Source organism: Emys orbicularis, chromosome 2, assembly GCF_028017835.1.
Source record: "Emys orbicularis isolate rEmyOrb1 chromosome 2, rEmyOrb1.hap1, whole genome shotgun sequence".
Classification (NCBI taxonomy): domain Eukaryota; kingdom Metazoa; phylum Chordata; order Testudines; family Emydidae; genus Emys; species Emys orbicularis.
This window is the reverse complement of record NC_088684.1, coordinates 202,022,765-202,041,578: the sequence shown is the minus strand read 5'-3', so window position 1 is coordinate 202,041,578 and position 18,814 is coordinate 202,022,765. Positions and strand designations below refer to the sequence as shown.

The 18,814-nt window shown below is 42.6% G+C and overlaps 1 protein-coding gene across 2 annotated transcripts in view; it reads left to right on the top strand.

The window, feature by feature from the left end:
* The first annotated feature begins 8,329 nt into the window (after positions 1–8,329).
* CDK13 (cyclin dependent kinase 13) overlaps positions 8,330–18,814 on the top strand; it is a 65,666-nt gene continuing 55,181 nt past the window's right edge. For both annotated transcript variants that reach the window (XM_065397850.1, XM_065397849.1), the window contains exon 1: positions 8,330–9,522. In XM_065397850.1, coding sequence (XP_065253922.1) covers positions 8,330–9,522 — 1,193 coding nt within the window. The remainder of the gene's footprint in view (positions 9,523–18,814) is intronic.

The following is an 18,814-nucleotide window of genomic DNA, read 5'->3' as shown; positions in this document are numbered from 1 at the left end:
TTCGTGGGCTACAGCCCACTTCTTCAGATCTGAACCATTTTTCTGAACCATCCTGAGTTGCACTATTTTTCTTTTTCCAATGAGAGGCTCCCAGTAGCCTACCAGCTACTAGCAGATGAGAGATTAATTCTTCCTTTCATTGTACGTAGCCATTTCCACCATGAAGCCCCAGGAGGATTACCAAAGAATCATTTGGTAATAACTATCCAATAATTTGTAATATTTGGTTATAGACTGTATCCTAATACTCTGACTGGACACTTCCACTGTATATGCATAAAATCAGATCTGAAGAAGTGAGCTGTAGCCCATGAAAGCTTATGCTGAAATAAATTTGTTAGTCTCTAAGGTGCCACAAGTACTCCTGTTCTTTTTGCGGATACAGACTAACACGGCTGCTACTTTGAAACATGGCCTACATAGGGCTGGTCATTTATTCAGTGAAGAAGTTTTTATAACTTTAACTGGCCCACTTTCCTATGAACCATTACTATCAAGTTAGGCATTATTTTTCTCAACTTTCTAGGAAAGTTGTTTTATACAGAAAAGTGAACTTCAATAGAAGCGATGCCAGCTGGTCAAGTTCTGTTTTTTATTTCTTTAATTATCAACTTTTGCAGACAATTTTCCTAACCCAACCCTCCCCGCCCCCACAAAAAAAATTATAGGACACACTGGAAAAGGATCTGGACAGACAGATTATCTGAGAGGAATGGGATTTGATCTGGAAAGAGAGGCCCAGCTACCTCAGACTGTAGCATGATAAAATAAAATATCTGTAAGATACTATTTCAGTGGTACCTCACACCAGTCAGGTTAAAATATGAATGGGGAAAGTGTTGGAGAAATTGTGGAGAAAGAGATTTTATGCATATACAGTGGAAGTGTCCAGTCAGAGTATTAGGATACAGTCTATAACCAAATATTACAAATTATTGGATAGTTATTACCAAATGATTCTTTGGTAATCCTCCTGGGGCTTCATGGTGGAAATGGCTACGTACAATGAAAGGAAGAATTAATCTCTCATCTGCTAGTAGCTGGTAGGCTACTGAGAGCCTCTCATTGGAAAAAGAAAAATAGTGCAACTCAGGATGGTTCAGAAAAATGTGAGATTGTGGAAAAATTAATGTACCAATTATGTATTGAGCAAAATAGATAGAGGACAAATAAATACTTAGATATTGGTTTACCATTCTTTCAATAGTCAATCAAAGTACACTCACCTGCAAAACAAACCACCATACCTGTCCAATTTTTTTGAATATTAATGTTTGACAGACATGCTAGGTTTGTTAAGTGTGTAATTAGAGATTTCACTCAATTTAACAAAATCAGCAGAAACAGCAGGCTTTGGGTAACAGAATGATGCTCACTCTGTAATATGCAATGCCCTCTAAAATAAAGAGATCTGATGTTTATATTACTGTGTAATGCTTCTCTAAACAAAAGCTCATTATTGTAATAGTTATTGTTTTGTGTCTGTTATTTACAGGGCAAGGATTTGTAAATCTGTTAAAACTTACGAAATAAATAAATCCCCAATTTTTTAAAGGGGGGCAGAACACACTTCCTTCTTACAGGATGTGTCACATCTATAGCTGTGTATCTTACTGTATTCCATACCTTCACAGCACCAAGAAATGGCCTCCCTAATACAAGAATCCTTCCTTTGGGGTGGGGGTGAGTGAGAATGTTTGGCTTTACTTGGTATTGTGTTATGAAACCTTGACAATGATAAAGGACTATTTGGGTTGGTTCACAGAACAAACAGAGCCCAGTGAATTAGTAAGGATGGCAGCAGGCAAGAGAACAGTGTCTGAGGTTTATTTAAAAATGAACAATAGCAAGGTAGCGAGACACTGATAATCCTAATGGTGCCCGATTTCCCCTACTGTGAATGAAAAACAAAACCTGCCCATAACTGGTTTTCATTTTAATAAAATCAACTGTGCACCAGCAATTGAGGTTTACCTTGAATGGCAGCATTGCACCCTCTCTCTGTGGAAAAAGTGACTGTTTCACCCCTCACTTGTCAGCAAGTAGCACAAATTTAAAATTATCCCACCCTAATGCTAAATTTTTGCAAAAAAGCTATTCTTCCTAGAAGAACTTCTGGGATTTATCCCATGTTTCTGTGCTGCTGCAAGTCCTTTAAACAGCTTTTCACACTCTTGCTGGTATGACACTTCTGACCAAAAAAAAATGCATTTCTCCCTTCTGGCCCTAGAAACAGTATACCAAAGGCAAGAAAAATATTATGAAAGAAACTTCTATGTGATCTATTCCATTGATGTGTTCAATCTTTGGAAACCACATCATAGAAATCCTTACCAAATCAAGTTTTTTCATCTTTTTTCTTATGCTATAGTGTAATGTAAATTCAATGCCTCATTGAGGCTGACACTTCACAAGTGTCTTGTTCTACTTGACCATGTGCTTTTTATTTCTATCTTTCTTTAGTCACTGCAGAAAATTAAACACTAAACTACAAATTCATTTTTAGCAAGCTTTCAGTGACATCCTGATTATAAAGAACAGTACTCACAGAGGACTGATATGTTCACAACAGGAAGAACGCTTCATTGCAGTAACCTTGCAACTTTTTGAACGCATCATTAGATCCCGCCCCATTCTTAAAAGAAAAACAAGTAATTTGCAAATGACTGCAAACTTTTTGGGGCGGCAACTGCAAAGAAGTTATAATAATATAATATCTCTTGTGATCCTGTGAAGTCTAAGAACTTGTCACTATTAGATTATATACATACACTCTAAACTAATTTCTTTGATTAAAAATCAGTCTTTACAGTGCCTAAATTGTTATAACCGCCTATGATTTTTCATTTGATATTTACTTCATTATGATTATTTTCCCACCAGCTGAAGTATAGTGATTCATTGACACCCTTGGACTTTCAAAAAAGCATAGGTCAACATTCTGGGCCTATTTTTTAAATGTCTTTTGTCATCTGACTTTTCAGCATCACAAGTTTATTATCCACTTAATTTTCAGATTTCCACATTGACTCTTTATCCTCTTACTGCTATTCTATCCTATCAAATCCTACCTAGTCAAGTGCAGCACACTTGTTTCCGGAGTTTAAAATAGTTGAGTTATTAGATGCCATCTTCTAAAACAGAAGTCCCCAAACTGTGGGGTGTGCCCCCCCAGGGGGTGTGTGGAGGAATGTTCGGGGGGAGGGGGTGGGCAGGACCAGCTCCCTCAGGGGACAGGGAGAAAGGACGGGCCACTCCGCCCCCAGCTCTGCTCCAGCCCCACCCCCAACTCCTGGTCCTGCACCTGACCCTGGCCTCAGCATGGCTCCGCACTGGGAAAAGGTCCTGGCTGCTGGCCCCCACTGTGGCTCTGCTCCCAGGCCCAGCCTGCAGCTCCATTCCTGGCCCAGGCTCAGGCTGGGTGTGGGGGCAGGAACAGAGCCGTGCCCACCTGCAGGCCGCCGCAGCTCTGTCCCTGGACCCAGACCCACTCCCAGCTGCAGCCCCAGCCTTGGCCCCTTACCCCTATCCGTGCCTCCACCCCCTGAGCCACGGCCCCGCTTCTGGCCCTGACTCCAAGGGGGTGCAGACAGGGGGGCATGGACAAAGGGGTAGGGGGCATAACCTTCAAAAGTTTGGGGACCACTGTTCTAAAAACTATTTGCTTTAAAGGTGCACAATGGTTAAGCCTGATATATGACTTAGCTGCAAGTTAGCTCAGAACTGTTGCTCTTCGGATCCAGGATGGAAGATCTTTCTAAGCATCTGTGCTCATGATCAAGGAAATTGTATTCCATAATCAAGTTTGAAATCTGGTCTGAACGTCTCTTCTCTAATGGGATTTTAATCATTTTAACTTTAAATGCTAAGTTCATTACATTTGCTAGCCTTCCATTGTTGGTTTCTTCTACAATGAAAGTCATACCTTTCAGATGCTTCAATTTGTGTGGTGTGCATCAAACTTCTGCAAAAACACCTTTGTGTGTTGTAACTTTCTGCTTCTGAGCAGCTTTGTAAATGTATTTTAATATCAATAGCTGTGCCTGTTTTTGTATGTAACAAAAAAATGTTTCTGCTTAACATTTTCAGTTCCATCTGTTATAAAACTGCTATTACACGTAAAATGTTTTCTTAATCATTCTTCAATTTATGTTGCTATTTCTTTGTCAATGTAACAGTTCTGATATTAGGAAAAAGTTACTAAATGTTCAACCATGATGATTACATCAATGAGGCCAACAGCCAACTCTCTGACACCACCTACTTTAAAGAACTCAGAAGACCTTGCACTACAATTCACCCAAGAATTTCAGGATATCAAATCCTCCCCCCAACAAAGCCAAGAGAAACTCTACAACCACATTCCCCATGAATGCACTGCAGGGTCCTTCTACATGCTTCCCAAGATAAACAAACAAGGAAACCCAGGTATCGTATCTGATCATAGCACTCACTGCACAAAAGGCCAGTTTTCTCCAGGAAACAACTGACTTCTTCCAGAAATGCCACAACATTAACAACCTCCCTTAGAACACTATATACATCAACATCCCTCACTATGATGGCATCGCTGCCTGCCTCAAATATCTACCAGACTATAGATAGCGGACAGATACCTGCCCCAAACACATTGCCAACCTCATCTATTGAATCCTCATCTATAACTATTTTACATTCAACAACAAACACTTTACCCAAACTCTGTGAACAGCCATGGGTGCTAGAATAGCTTCCCAATATGCCAGCATCTTCATGGGCCACCTCAAGGAAGAATTTCTGGATGAATGCAACAGGAAACCAATGATATACCTGTAATACATCGGTGATATTTTCATCCTCTGGACAGATGACCTAAACTCCTTCATAGATATCCATCACAACTTCAACCACCCACCCATCTCCCTCACCCATCAAACTCCCTCTAGAACACTCCCACCCCAGCATCAATTTCCAGGACTTCACAGTCAGCTTCAACAATTGATTCCTACAGACAACTATACACAAGAAACCTGTGGATAACCAATTATTGCCCAAGTGGCTAACTATGTGGGGAGATGGACTTTGTTAACCCTCAGTTTGAGGTAAAATTAATGAATGTCCATCCCAGAATTTTGTTTGTCCTGAGGTGTCTCCCTATTTCTATTCCTCAAATTTATTTTTAAAAATTCACTGATATTTTCAGAATATTTGTTTGGGGTATAGGTAAGAAACCTAGACTGGCTCTGAACAAATTATAGGTCCCCCTGTCTCTGGGAGGATTTCATTTTCCCAACTTGGAAAATTAGATGATCTTTTTGTTAAGACAGGCATTTTGTGGGTTCAGATTGACCAAAAATTGATATACCCTCTCCCCCTTTCAGGCATTGTAGGATCAAATTATTATAGATTTGATGGCTCCAGAACACCCACAATAACAGCTGTTAAGCAAGCTTGGTCAAACTTGGGTGGAGAGTTCTGCTTCCATCCATTCTTCCACATTGAGGGGGCCCTATGGAATAATCCAGTCCTTAAAAGTGGTGGCAAAACGTTGATGTGGAGAGATTGAATGGACCGACGAATTATGACTGTGATGTAGCTAACCAACGATTTAAACCATTTGTAGATCTTCAGCAACAATTTGTCTTTTCCTGCACCAGAGCATGGAAATATCTCCAGGAAAGCATTTACATATGAACATCGTTGGACCAGATGCATTGGGAACTCCAGAACCTTTATTACTTCGGAGGAAAACTTCATGGATTTATTCAGCTTTTTTATTCTCTCCCAAAAAAATCTGCCAAAGATTGATAATTTGAGACTTCCTTGGAATAGAGATTTGGATACACAACCATCTCCAACCTAATGGAATACAATTGTATCTAATGTTTAAAAAGCAACTATAGGTTAGAGAATATGGCTCATTCACTGAAAGACACTTTTTCGAAAATACTGGTCCCCACATCGGGTAATGGGCAAATAAATGCTGACTGCTGTTGGAAATTTAACTCCCTCGGTGTTATATTAGCTTATATGTTTTGGGTTGCCCCTGTATCAACAATTTCTGATATGAGGTGGATCAAAGGACCAATTTAATATTTGATGCTAAGGTGGAGCCCTCCCACTTAATGTTCACTCTTGGATATATTCCTGATACATGAAGATTATCTGATAATAAGGCAGTGTGGTTTCAATGTGCAGCTTTGGTTGCTTTAAAAAAAAATCCTACAAAAATGGAAAAGTTGATCCCCACCAAATATTAATGCCTGGCTCAGTGACACAGCTGACCTTGCAGCTACCAAATGACTGGCATTATGCAGAAAGGGAATGCCTGAAAAACTGAAAACAATTAAGCTGACCTTTTAGAGGTCTATGATTAACATGGACCCTGAGGATAGATGTTGTTTCCCTTCCACTCCCTTTATCTACTTTGTATATTATAATGATTCTTATATTTTGGTATATTTGTTGTATTTGGGAAAATATAAATTTATTAATAAAACCCATTGATCACTAAACACTTCTCTTCACAGATTCAGTAATCATCCCAGACACACTAAGAAATCTGTTGTTTGCAACCAGGCACCCAAATACCACAGAATATGCTCTGAGGAAAAAATCCAGGAGACATACCTTAACACACTTAAAACCGCCTTCACTACACCAGGATACTCCATCAGAGCAGCACATTGATTCACAGAACGGGTTCCCCAAATACTCCGCTTCAATACAGGGGGAAAACTACCCCCCGCGCTCTTAGTTGTCACTGTCCACCCCACACTGGAACCCATATGGGCTATCATCAAACAAGTACAACCCATACTCAATAGGGACAACTTCCTGAAAAAACAACAACACGTTTCTGCAATCCCCACTTCTGGCCTCCAAACAACCCCCCAGCCTTGCCAAGCTCATCATCAGAAACAAGCTCCCTTCAGACCAAGAGTCACCAAGTCAAAGCGGCATCAAACCTTGCCAGAACAACAGATGCAAAACCTGAAGCCATATCTCCACTGCTACAGTGAGGAACATACCCCACAACACACCTTTCACCACATGTGGTACCTCATCCAGTGCACTACATACCCCAATAACAACTATGTGGGTGAAATGAGACAATCACCATGCTCTTGAATGAACACTCAAGCTACATCTACATTACAGCTTATGTTGGCATAACTTGTCATTCAGAAGGGTGAATAAATCACCCCCTGAGAGACATAAGACACACCGAAACAAGCAACGGTGTGGACAGCACTACGTCAACAGTGTGAGAGTTTCTCCTGCCGACATAGCTACTGTTGCTCATGGGGGCTGAAGTAGTTAACCTGACAGAAGAGCTCTCTCCCATCCGTTTAGAGTGGCTATATTAAAGAGCTTACAACGGCACAGCTGGACTGATGCAGCTGCACCACTGTAAAAGTCTCTAGTGGATTATGCTCAATACACTGTTTTGCGGATACAGACTAACACGGCTGCTACTCTGAAACCTGTAACCCTTTAAACCTCCTTTAATCGCTTTCCCTCCAGGGCGAACGCTCCTAGTGACCAGCAGCGATACCACCCCCCCAACAGGAAACTCTTGGATGACCTTTCACCTCTCAAAGCGGAAGCTGCTGCCCTCGTCCCCGCGCTGTAGGCGGAGAAGCGGATTGGGCTCTAGACCCGGCCGGAACTCACGCATGAAACCTTCTGGTCGTGACGTTTAGGGGAGTCTCTCGCGTGTTGTCTACACTCTCCCGGCCGGCAGCGGGGAGAAAGCTCGCGCTAGTGAGCACCCCCCCCCCCGCGCGCCTGCTGTACGCGCGTGCGCGCCTTGTCCCCTGTGTGTGTGTGTCAGTCGCACAGCGCGGAGGCCTCTCGATCGCTGCCCGGCTGCGAGCGACGGAGGCGCCGGGATCGAGCCGCCGGGAGTGCGCGTAGCTGGGACACCTACGGCGCGACATTGACCCTGGGACTCAAGGAGAAGCCGGGGGGGCAGCGCGGCCCGCAGGCGCCGCCGGAGGGGCCGAGAGAGGCGAGCAGCAGCCGCCGCCGGAGGAGGAGGCGGCGCGGGCCGGGATGGAGTGAGGAGGCCGCCGTGAGACTCTTCCGTGTTGCGGGGACAGCGGGAGGCCGGGCCTAAGAGCCTCCGGGCTCGTTGGAGACTGAGACCCCCCAGCCTCACCCCCCGCTGCTGCCGGGCGGCCCGATGTGAGGCGCGGCCGGGCGGGCGGCGCGGTCTGTGAGGCGGGCTGCGGGGCCGGGGTCTGTCTGTGCGCGGCGCGGTGTCTCCATGGCGCCGGCAGCGCCCTGAAGGCGGCGGCGGCGGATTCGCAGGCCGCGTCCTAGTCCTCGGCCTTGAGTGATCTCGATGCCGAGCACCTCGGACGCGGCGCCAGCTGGAGGGAGCGGGGGAAGCCGGGGCTGGGGCGGCTCGGCAGCGGTGGAGGTGCCGGCGGACAAGAAGCGGCTACATCACCGGAGACGGAAGCGCTTCGCGGCCCAGCCGCAGCCTCCCGCTCCGCCGCCGCCGGCTCCTCACCCGCTGCTGTTTCCACTCCTGCAGCCGCCGCTCCTGCAGCCGCCGCTGCCGCCGCAGTCTCTGCTGTTCCTGGCGGCCACCAGCGCCTCCTCCTGCTGCGGGGACGGGGGGGAGCGGAAGCGGCCCCGGGGCAAGCGGCGCTCGGGGTCCCGGCACAAGCGGCGTCGGGGCCGCGGGGGAGGCGCAGGGGGCGGCGGCGCCCAGGAGCCGGAGAAGCGGCGCGGTAGCGGGGGGCTGAGCACTCTGGTGGAGGAGTACGACGACGTGAGCTCCCAGTCCGAGGGGCTGGTGGGAAGCGGAGCTGCCGGACCAGGAGGGGCGGGGAGCGGCGGGGGAAGCCCGGCCTCCTCCTCCGGCGGGGGGAGCCAGCGCCCCCGGGGGGAGTCGGAGAGGAGCAGCCGGCCGCGCCGGGAACATCGCGGCAGCAGCGGTCGCTCCAGAGAGCGGCACCGGGAGCACCGCAGGCGGGGGGAGGAGAAGCAGCAGGAGGGGACGGCGGTGGCCAGGGGGGGAGCCGAGGCCTCCTCTTCCTCCTCCAAGTCCCGCAGCCGCCACAATCAGACCGGGGGCCAGGACCGGGAGGGCCCCAAGAGCAGCAGTGGCGGCGGCAGCGACGCCCGCAGGAAGGGCCCGGCCGCCTCCCCCGGCAGTGGCAGGAAGGAGCGGGAGGGCAAAGCGCACAAGAGCCGGACTAAAGCGGCCAAAGAGCCGCCCTCGGCCTACAAGGACCCGCCGAAGGCTTATCGGGAGGATAAGGCCGAGCCTAGGGCCTACAGGCGGCAGCGATCGTCCCCCAGCCCCGGCCGGGACGACAGCCCCCCGTCGCACAGGGCCTCCCAGAGCCAGAGGAGCCGCAAATCGCCCAGCCCCATCGGCGGGCGCTCCCCCCTCAGCCCATATAGCCGCCGCCGATCCCCTAGCTACAGCCGGCACAGCTCGTATGAACGCGGCGGGGATGTGTCGCCCAGTCCCTACAGCAGCAACTGGCGCCGCTCTCGGAGCCCCTACAGCCCCACTGTCAGGTGAGTTGGTGTTGGAGGTATGATACTGTGTGTATGTCTACGGAGAAGAGTGTTGGGGGCGGGAGGGGGTTATATCCACGGGGAGGCTCTGTCCCGAATAACTTGGGTGGGGAAACGGGGAGATTTATATCTAATTTAGGGGGGAAATGGGGTTTTCTGTTCTCCCATCCCATTGGGGAGAAGGAGGGGGAGAGACTGTGATATACTAAAATCATGCTCCTGCCTTGTCCCTGGAGCAGGGAGGCGACCCTAATGCAACAAAGTGGACCTGTCACATCCTCTCCTTTTTCTCTTGTAGAGAAGAGAGATTGTAAAGGTAAAATCTCCCCTGTGTGGGGGAGTGGTTATAAACTTCCCATTATAATATTATCTCAAGTGGGAAATGCCCTCAGTGGGGGATGGTGAAGACCTCTGGGGCACTATGTCTGTTAAATGTTATAATCAGCAGATTTCCCTCATAAGCATCCTGTTCCTATCTAACCCCCGAGATAGATAAATGATAAATTCTTTTATAGCTTAGTTAATCTTTTAGCACTGAGTTAGTTAAAAATTAAATTGAATAAAATATGGGCATTTAGTGTTTGTACTTGTGTAAATTATTAGTGCAAACTATTTGTTTTTGTAGAAAAAGAGGCAATATTTAAATGCTGCAAAGGAATTATGCATGTTTCACTAAGTACTTAATTTTAAAAAAATTATGTTTAGGTCCTTATCCTGCAAAGATTTACCACTGTGTTTAAACTTCATGCACTGCAAGTAGTTCAATTGATATCAGTGGGCACTTGTAGTGCAAAAAGTTGTGTGTGTGTGTTTTGGCAGGGTCAGGGTCTTTCTCTGCTTAATGTATATGCTAACCTGATGGCTAAGTTCTGTTTTTTGTGTATGCAGAAAAAAATGGCTTCAATAATGGCTGAGTATTGTCAGGTAGAGTTATCTACCTTTTGTATTTGTATTGCAAAGATATTTATTAGTAACTGGATTTTTGAGAGGGCTGTGTGTTTGGCCTGTGCGTATTTCCAAAAGAAGAACTATATTTGTAATAAAAGAATCTTGTGATGGTCTTGGGCCAATACTTGATTTATCTTAAAGTTGTTACAAACTGATGTGTAAAGTTATTCAGGTTCTAAAAATATTTGTATTTTTAAGTTTTACCACTCCATTGACAAGAATTCCGTAGGCTCCATGAAAAACAATTTCATGCTCCCTCTGATGGTTCTGTATCAGTTAACACTTTGGCCAGCGCTCATTGAAAATGGTGCATGTTCTCTGAGCCATCCTGGCATTCTACCTGAGGCTTTCACTTTCTGGATGGGCACTGAACATTGAAGTGGTTGAGTAACTCAGTTTGTATCCCGTATTATGTTGGGGGGAATAAAACAAAGATGGTTTTTAAAAATAAGATGTATTCGAAATTGCAGTTGTGAAACATCTTAGTAAACTTCAGAATGTTTCAAAACATGAAAAAGTATTCATAATCTGAACAAGGACAATCATTAGGATGAAAAGTGTTTGTCATTTAAGAGTGTTATAATTGGTTAAAGAAACTTTTTTAAAAATTATCATGATTTAAGAAAACAGTTGGATTTAGGAAATATTGATTGAATTCAGAATTGCTGAATTATGAGCTGATGTGTGCACTGAGTGGAATTCTTTGACAGTATTCCAGTCATGAAGTGCAATAATATGCCATGGGGTTTCAACTAAGGAATTGCCATATCTGATACAATTAGTAGTTCATCTAGTCCAGTTTATTTTTCTTTACACAGCTGCCAGTAAGAAATGCTTTATAGGAAGGTGCATGAAACCGTGTAGTGGACAATTACAAAACAAAGTAGGCTTTTGGTTTGAAGCATGAGAGTTTCTATCCCTTAAATTAAAAAATGATCTAATTTGTCATACAGATGTCTGAATTGCAAATCTGATGGCTTGTTTTCCAGAATTTATCTTTGACTTTTTCTCCAGTTCATCTGTGATTTCTGTCCAGTCCCTTAGTATATACAGAGATACTTCTATATTTACTAATTTCCCTAGCAGATGTCTTCTTTCTGACTTGCTGGAGGAGTTGGGGCAGCCAGTGGGAGACTGCATTTAATAGAGACCTTGAGGGAGGAAAGGATGGCCTTCTGATTAGGGCTTTGGACCTAGAAGATCTGGGTTAAATTCCATGCCCTGCAGTTGACCTGTCTATAAAATGGGGATGATACTTCGTGAAGTGGATGTGAAGATAAATTCATTAATGCTTGCGCAGTGCTCAGATGCTCTGATGATAAAGGGCCATAGGGTATGCATAGTTCTGGGGTATACTTGAGTCATCCTCAGCACCTGTCTGCTTTTCCATCAGCTCCTGTTTTAACTAAGCCTCCCCAAAAGTATTAATTTTCTGTAATGGGAGTTCTTTGCCTTTAACACACAATAGGTCTGTAACTTGAACACTGTCTTCAATTCATCCCTCTCTAAAATGTTGCTTATAGGGCATGTCTAAATCTTTCAATTTCTCCCTGCATAGCATCTCTAATATCTGGCTTTTCCTTTTTTGTCATCATTACTAAAACTCACATTCAGGCCTGCATTACTCATGTCTTCGCTCTTGCAACCTCCTCTCTGGCCTTGATAAATCCTATTTTGCCCCATTTATATGCATTCAAAATGCCGCTCTGAACATCATTTTCTTTGCCTGTTGCTGTCGAAGAATATAGTAGATTTTCCATGCTTCTGTTCTTAAATCTGTCCTTCATATTGAGGACAGCAGGAAGGATTAATGATGGCCAGCTTGGGATGGCCTTTTCTCACACATGGAATAGAGGTTTCAGTTTTGGTCTTATCTATACAAGGAAATTGAACCATTTTAAACTTTGTTTGTTAAGCCTCTGTGTAGACATCCTTATTTTACTTTGAGTGGCTTATTTCAATTTAATAAGCCTGGTTTAAACCAAGATAAGTGTCCATATAAACTTTTGCACCAGTGTAACTAAATCAGTTTAAAATTGCATATTCCTTGTGTAGACAAAGTCTAAAAGTTTTACTGTCTTGGTCAAGGGGATAGGAGGCTTTTTAAGTTGCTTGCTGGAGCAGTTGGGCCAGCCAGTGGCAGAACAGGCCACAGTATTGATAGGGAGGTTTTAAGAGCTGTCTAATTTAGATGTTTCTAAAGCAGCTATTATTTAGGGCTGGGCTTTTCAAAGGGGACTATGGGAGTTAACCACCCAAATCGCCTTGAAAGATAGAAATTATCCATCCATTCCAGTGCCTTGTTGCTTTTGAGAGTACACCTTGAAGAGGTACATCAGTTACCAGTCCTTCCCACCTCACAAATCTCTGGGAGTCTGGGTATAGTCTGTTCAGTGTCTCACTTGCTTTATGAGAAAAGGTATAAAGAGAAGTTTCACTGTTTTTGAAGGTTTTCCTGTTGTGGGCGTATCAGAAAATTCTGGGCAGTTTTCATCTGCCCCAATATAAATATTATGCACTAGTTTATATATATTCATTTTGTGGGGCATTTTTGGAATTATGTAAATAAAATTGAAGGTTATAATATGAATCTTGAATCAGTTAACGTTGTGCATTTCTTAGTCAGTTGCATAAATGAATGATGCTCTGCCAAATAAGTTGGAAGGGTTTGCTGCATAGCTTAGGCCATAGTTGCATGGGCAAGTTTAATGCTTTCATGACGGCAACAGCTCCTTAGGGCATGTACCATCTTGACCTGTATGATATAAAGCAGTGGTTCTCAAATTTCATTGCACCGTGACCCCCCTTCTGACAACAAAAAATATTACATGACCCTAGGAGGGGAACTGAAGCCTGAGCGTAGACCTGCTGCCCTGAGCGAGGGGCCTATAACCTGAGCTCCGCTGTCCAGGGCTGAAACCAAAGCCTGAGCCCCGCCACCCAGGGCTGAAGCCCTTGGGCTTTGGTGGGGCTTTGGTGGGGCTGAGGGTTCGGCTTCGGGCCCTAGCACGTCTAACGCCAGCTGTGGTGACCCCATTAAAACAGGGTTGTGACCCACTTTGGGATCCTGACCCTCAGTTTGAGAACCGCTGGTATAAAGGCTTCATTCTGGGCTTGTGTCTAGGTGTAATGTTGTTATGATAATTGGCTTCTAGTCTGTTTCCTAATGATAATGCCCTAGAACTGCACAAAATGTGCTTGCAGTAATGCTACATTGCTATCTGACTCTAGCAATTTTGGTATCTAGGGAGGGTGAAAATGAAGATAAGGTGAATAAACTTTTACAGTGCTTTAGGTATTTTGTCTTCAAGGCTTGGAAAAAGGATTACGTACGTTTTCAGCTAGATGACTGAACTTCCCAGCCGGAAGCTTTATATAAAATATTGGGGATGGAGAAGAAACTAATGAGGTCCAGGGACACAACAGCTCCAATGACTTCACTAGCTTATAACTTAAATAAGCAGCAGCAGAGTGAAACTGACATGATACTTGTCTGTTCACAGAGTTCTGAATTGCAATTGTGAAATTGACTAGTGCAGGGGTTCTCAAACCAGGGTTAGGACCCCTCAGGGGGTCACGAGGTTACTACATGGGGGGTTGCGAAATATATTAAAAAGTGTTTTTAATTTATATGGGGGGTCGCACTCAGAGGCTATGTGAAAGGTCACCAGTACAAAAGTTTGAGAACCACTGGACTAGTGTCTTGTCATTTTCAACCTGTTGCTGCTTGGAGTTGGGCTCTGAGCATCCGCAGACATTGGATCAGTTTACCTATAGTTCACATTTGGAAGTTTATCTTTGCAACCATAAGGGCTAGAAATATAGTTTTTCATTAAAAACCTTAAATTCTACAGGCACTGTTTAAGCTCCGTCACTTGTCAGTGAAAACTTTCAACTCATTGCCAATGAGTAGGCGAATGGATTTTTCAAGACCTGTTGTGCTTGGTCTGAATGAGATCAGTTTTAGTGTTTCTTTGCTGGACTGGGAGACAAATGAACATCAGCTATTAAGATACTACTTGAAATAATTGGTAGTGTTGCCTATGTTTTTCTTTTGTCTATATTAACAGAGTTATTCTGTAGGAACAGATTGTATATTTAAGATAATAGAAGAATGAGGATATAGGGTATTTCTGTAGCAACTAGATTGAACTTTGAACACTCTAGTATAAAAATATAAAATATAACAAAACCATATTGCAACAAACTTTTCATATCTGTATTAGAGTATTTAAACTTTCTCTAGTAACTAATTCTGATGTGTTTTACAAAGCATGGAATTGTAAGATAAGATTAGGTAGCTTCCCTGACTTCATTCAGGTAATCCAGGTCATTGTAAACTGTGTGATCACACGTTCAACTCACATAACCTAATATATTTGCTTTAATTTTGTCTATACCCAGTGCAACACCAAAGGTCTTGTGCAACCACCTGTATGTAATTTTCCCAATATAAACATCAATTTATTTTAATTGTATGAAATATTCAAACATATTAATTAGAGCATAAGCTTTCGTGGGCTACAACCCACTTCTTCGGATGCATATAGAGTGAAACATATATTGAGGAGATATATATACACACATACAGAGAGCATGAACAGGTGGGAGTTGTCTTACCAAGTCTGAGAGGCCAATTAAGTAAGAGGAAAAAAAAAAAAACTTTTGAAGTGATAATCAAGATAGCCCAGTACAGACAGTTTGATAAGAAGCAAGTGTGAGAATACTTACAAGGGGAGATAGATTCAATGTTTGTAATGGCTCAGCCATTCCCAATCCCTATTTAGCCCTGAGTTGATTGTGTCTAGTTTGCATATCAATTCCAGCTCAGCAGTCTCTCGTTGGAGTCTGTTTTTGAAGTTTTTCTGTTTTAAGATAGCCACCCGCAGGTCTGTCAAAGAATGGCCAGACAGGTTAAAGTGTTCTCCCACTGGTTTTTGAGTATTATGATTCCTGATGTCAGATTTGTGTCCATTAATTCTTTTGCGTAGAGACTGTCCGGTTTGGCCAATGTACATGGCAGAGGGGCATTGCTGGCACATGATGGCATATATCACATTGGTAGATGTGCAGGTGAACGAGCCCCTGATGGTATGGCTGATGTGATTAGGCCCTATGATGGTGTCACTTGAATAGATATGTGGACAGAGTTGGCATCGGGCTTTGTTACAAGGATAGGTTCCTGGGTCAGTGTTTTTGTTCAGTGATGTGTGGTTGCTGGTGAGTATTTGCTTTAGGTTGGGGGGTTGTCTGTAAGCGAGGACTGACCCACATTGATATGCAAACTAGACACAATCAACTCAGGGCTAAATAGGGATTGGGAATGGCTGAGCCATTACAAACATTGAATCTATCTCCCCTTGTAAGTATTCTCACACTTGCTTCTTATCAAACTGTCTGTACTGGGCTATCTTGATTATCACTTCAAAAGTTTTTTTTTTTTTTCTCTTACTTAATTGGCCTCTCAGACTTGGTAAGACAACTCCCACCTGTTCATGCTCTCTGTATGTGTGTGTATATATATCTCCTCAATATATGTTTCACTCTATATGCATCCGAAGAAGTGGGTTGTAGCCCACGAAAGCTTATGCTCTAATAAATTTGTTAGTCTCTAAGGTGCCACAAGTACTCCTGTTGTTTTTGCGGATACAGACTAACACGGCTGCTACTCTGAAATCAAACATATTAGTACCTCTACCTATGTGTGAAATAAAACAATGTGACTTTTTTTTTAGCCTAGATGTTTTTCTATTTGAAGGATGGGGTATTCTAAAAATACTTGTTATTAAAGTTCTCTTTAGAACGAAGCTTTCCTTGAAAAACTTAAAATTTAGAAGTTCAATTTTTTAAGATAGGGAATGGAAGAGCTTTTAAAAATTCTGAATACTTGTTCTTTTACCTAATTTATATCTATCTGATATATATCAAGGACCTCTGTCATTGTGGTGTGAGTTCTGAATTCAGAATTTAAGATTTACATTGGGAGTGGATGGGCCATTACACAAAGTAAAAATATTTCCCCATGCTTATTTCCTCTCCTCCCCCCCCCCACACACACAGTTCCTCACATCTCCTTGTCAATGGCTGGAAATGGGCCATTTCATTACCACTACAAACAGTTCCTTTTCTCTCCCGCTGATAACAGCTCACCTTAACTGATCACTCTCCTTATAGTGTGTATTTTAACACCCATTGTTTCATGTTCTCTGTGTGTGTGTGTGTGTATATATCTATATATATCTATATATCTCTTCCTACTGTATTTTCCACTACATGCATCCGATGAAGTGGGCTGTAGTCCACGAAAGCTTATGCTCAAATAAATTTGTTAGTCTCTAAAGTGCCACAAGTACTCCTGTTCTTTTTGCGGATACAGACTAACACGGCTGCTACTCTGAAACATTGTTACTTGTAGTGGACTTAAGTTTTTACCTCTCCTTTGTTCAGTGGCTCTCTTTTCTTGTTCTTTTTCCTTATCTTTGGTTATTATGGGATGGATTTTTGAAAAACAGTTAATTTTGCAAAGCATTCTGAAAACAGGCCTGAGGTCGGACTAATCTCTGTTGGTAAATAATTCCCTGAGCAAGGGTTCTCTACTGAGGACACATTAGTTATAAAATTAAATTAAGGAGAAAATAAAATTACTAAATTTCAAAGTTACCCAACATTTCTGATTTTTTTTAGACTTGCTAATGACTTCAAAATACTGAAGGAATAGAATTTGAATATCTGGATAAAATTAAGACATGTGGCACTTGCTCAAATAGCAGTACTAAATAGTTTTATTTTTATATATATATATATATCTGTCTGCAATGCAAATGTAGACATTGAACTAAAAACTGGACTAAAGGGAAAACATGATTAATGGTATATCACATGAGAGAAAATTTGTCCTATCATAGCGAAGGAGAATTAATCTTAAATTTGCTTATTAATGCACAGAGGGAATTTAGGCTAAAATTATAATTAACCAGAATGTCTTGTCACTGGTGGTTCAAATTACTGAGTGATCATATGGGTATATAGTGTCTTGGGAAACTTATGGTAAAAGTCAATTGATTACATTTAGAGATCTGCGTTTTCAAATATTTTTAAAAGAACAGATAATTACACTGGAAGACCATGGTGCTTATATACCATTTGCTAGGGTTGAGCTGTAGATTCCATTTTAACCTGCTCCCCTTGTTTCGGTTACTGATAACTTTCTCAAACATCTTCTTGTGATGATCTCTGAGGTGTTGCATCTTGGCCTAAAGATGAATATTTTATTAAGGAATTGGGAAAAATCAGTTCAGCTGTTCTTGAACTCTGCAGATATTGGGGAAAAAATCCTGATAAGTTCTGATTAAAATGTTTGCTCTTGCGTAATTCAAATGGCTGAAAGTCAACACTTCAAACTTGGCTTTCTCTTGAATGTCTAATTAAAAGGAAAAACCATAAAGGTTTAAACAAAATCTTGTAAATGTTTTAAAAGGTTATGAACAGCGAAAGCTAGCATTTTTTGCTTGAGTTTAAATTTTTGTTTTTCTGACATGCTACTAGTCTGTGTTAACAATGGTGATATGCCTCTAAAGTACTTAATCCTCTTTTTAATAAAAGGGGGTGGGGATGGGAAAGAGTCATGTAACAAGGAACTCAAGCACTCCAATCAAGAAATTCACAAATTTAAGATTCCAGCTATAAAATTCTCACTCGGTACATACACAAGGTTATTTCTACGTAATATATTGCTGGTTTTTTCATTCTGTACCTTTTAAAATATTCAGATGATACAATGAAGCAATTAATGTTCCATTATAAACTAACTACTGGAGTTTTCTGACTTCAATGTGCTTGATTATTCAAATGTTAAATTAACTTTTTGCATTAATTCTTAAATACACTAGGTTTTGATGCAACTTGTATAATTAACATTGAAGGTATGACAGAATCTTTGAACAGTTTTGTGATAGTTTTGAGGCATGCATCTGACAAAATCCAGTATCCAAAGTAGTAGCTTGTTGTGAAAGCTCTCCAGTAATTAAGCAGAGATAAAGGGACAACCAGTCTGCTTTGAAAAATTTAAGAAGTTAAGCAAAAGTTGTGTTAAATCATGCTTAAAAATACAGTGCTTTAACCTTTTTGCTAATCTGTGAAAGCATTACCCAAAACCATGCTGGATTTGGTTGTTTTGGAGAAAGCCCTCTACTATTATTCCTTTCTCTATTTTTTAATATCTCTTGTCGTTTATGATATGTTTTGTCTCTTTCCCTTTTTCTGCTTTCCATTTGTCTAGCAGCAGTACTATACATTTAACCTATTTCAGAGAGAAACCAATATAACCTACTTTCACTCCAAGTAT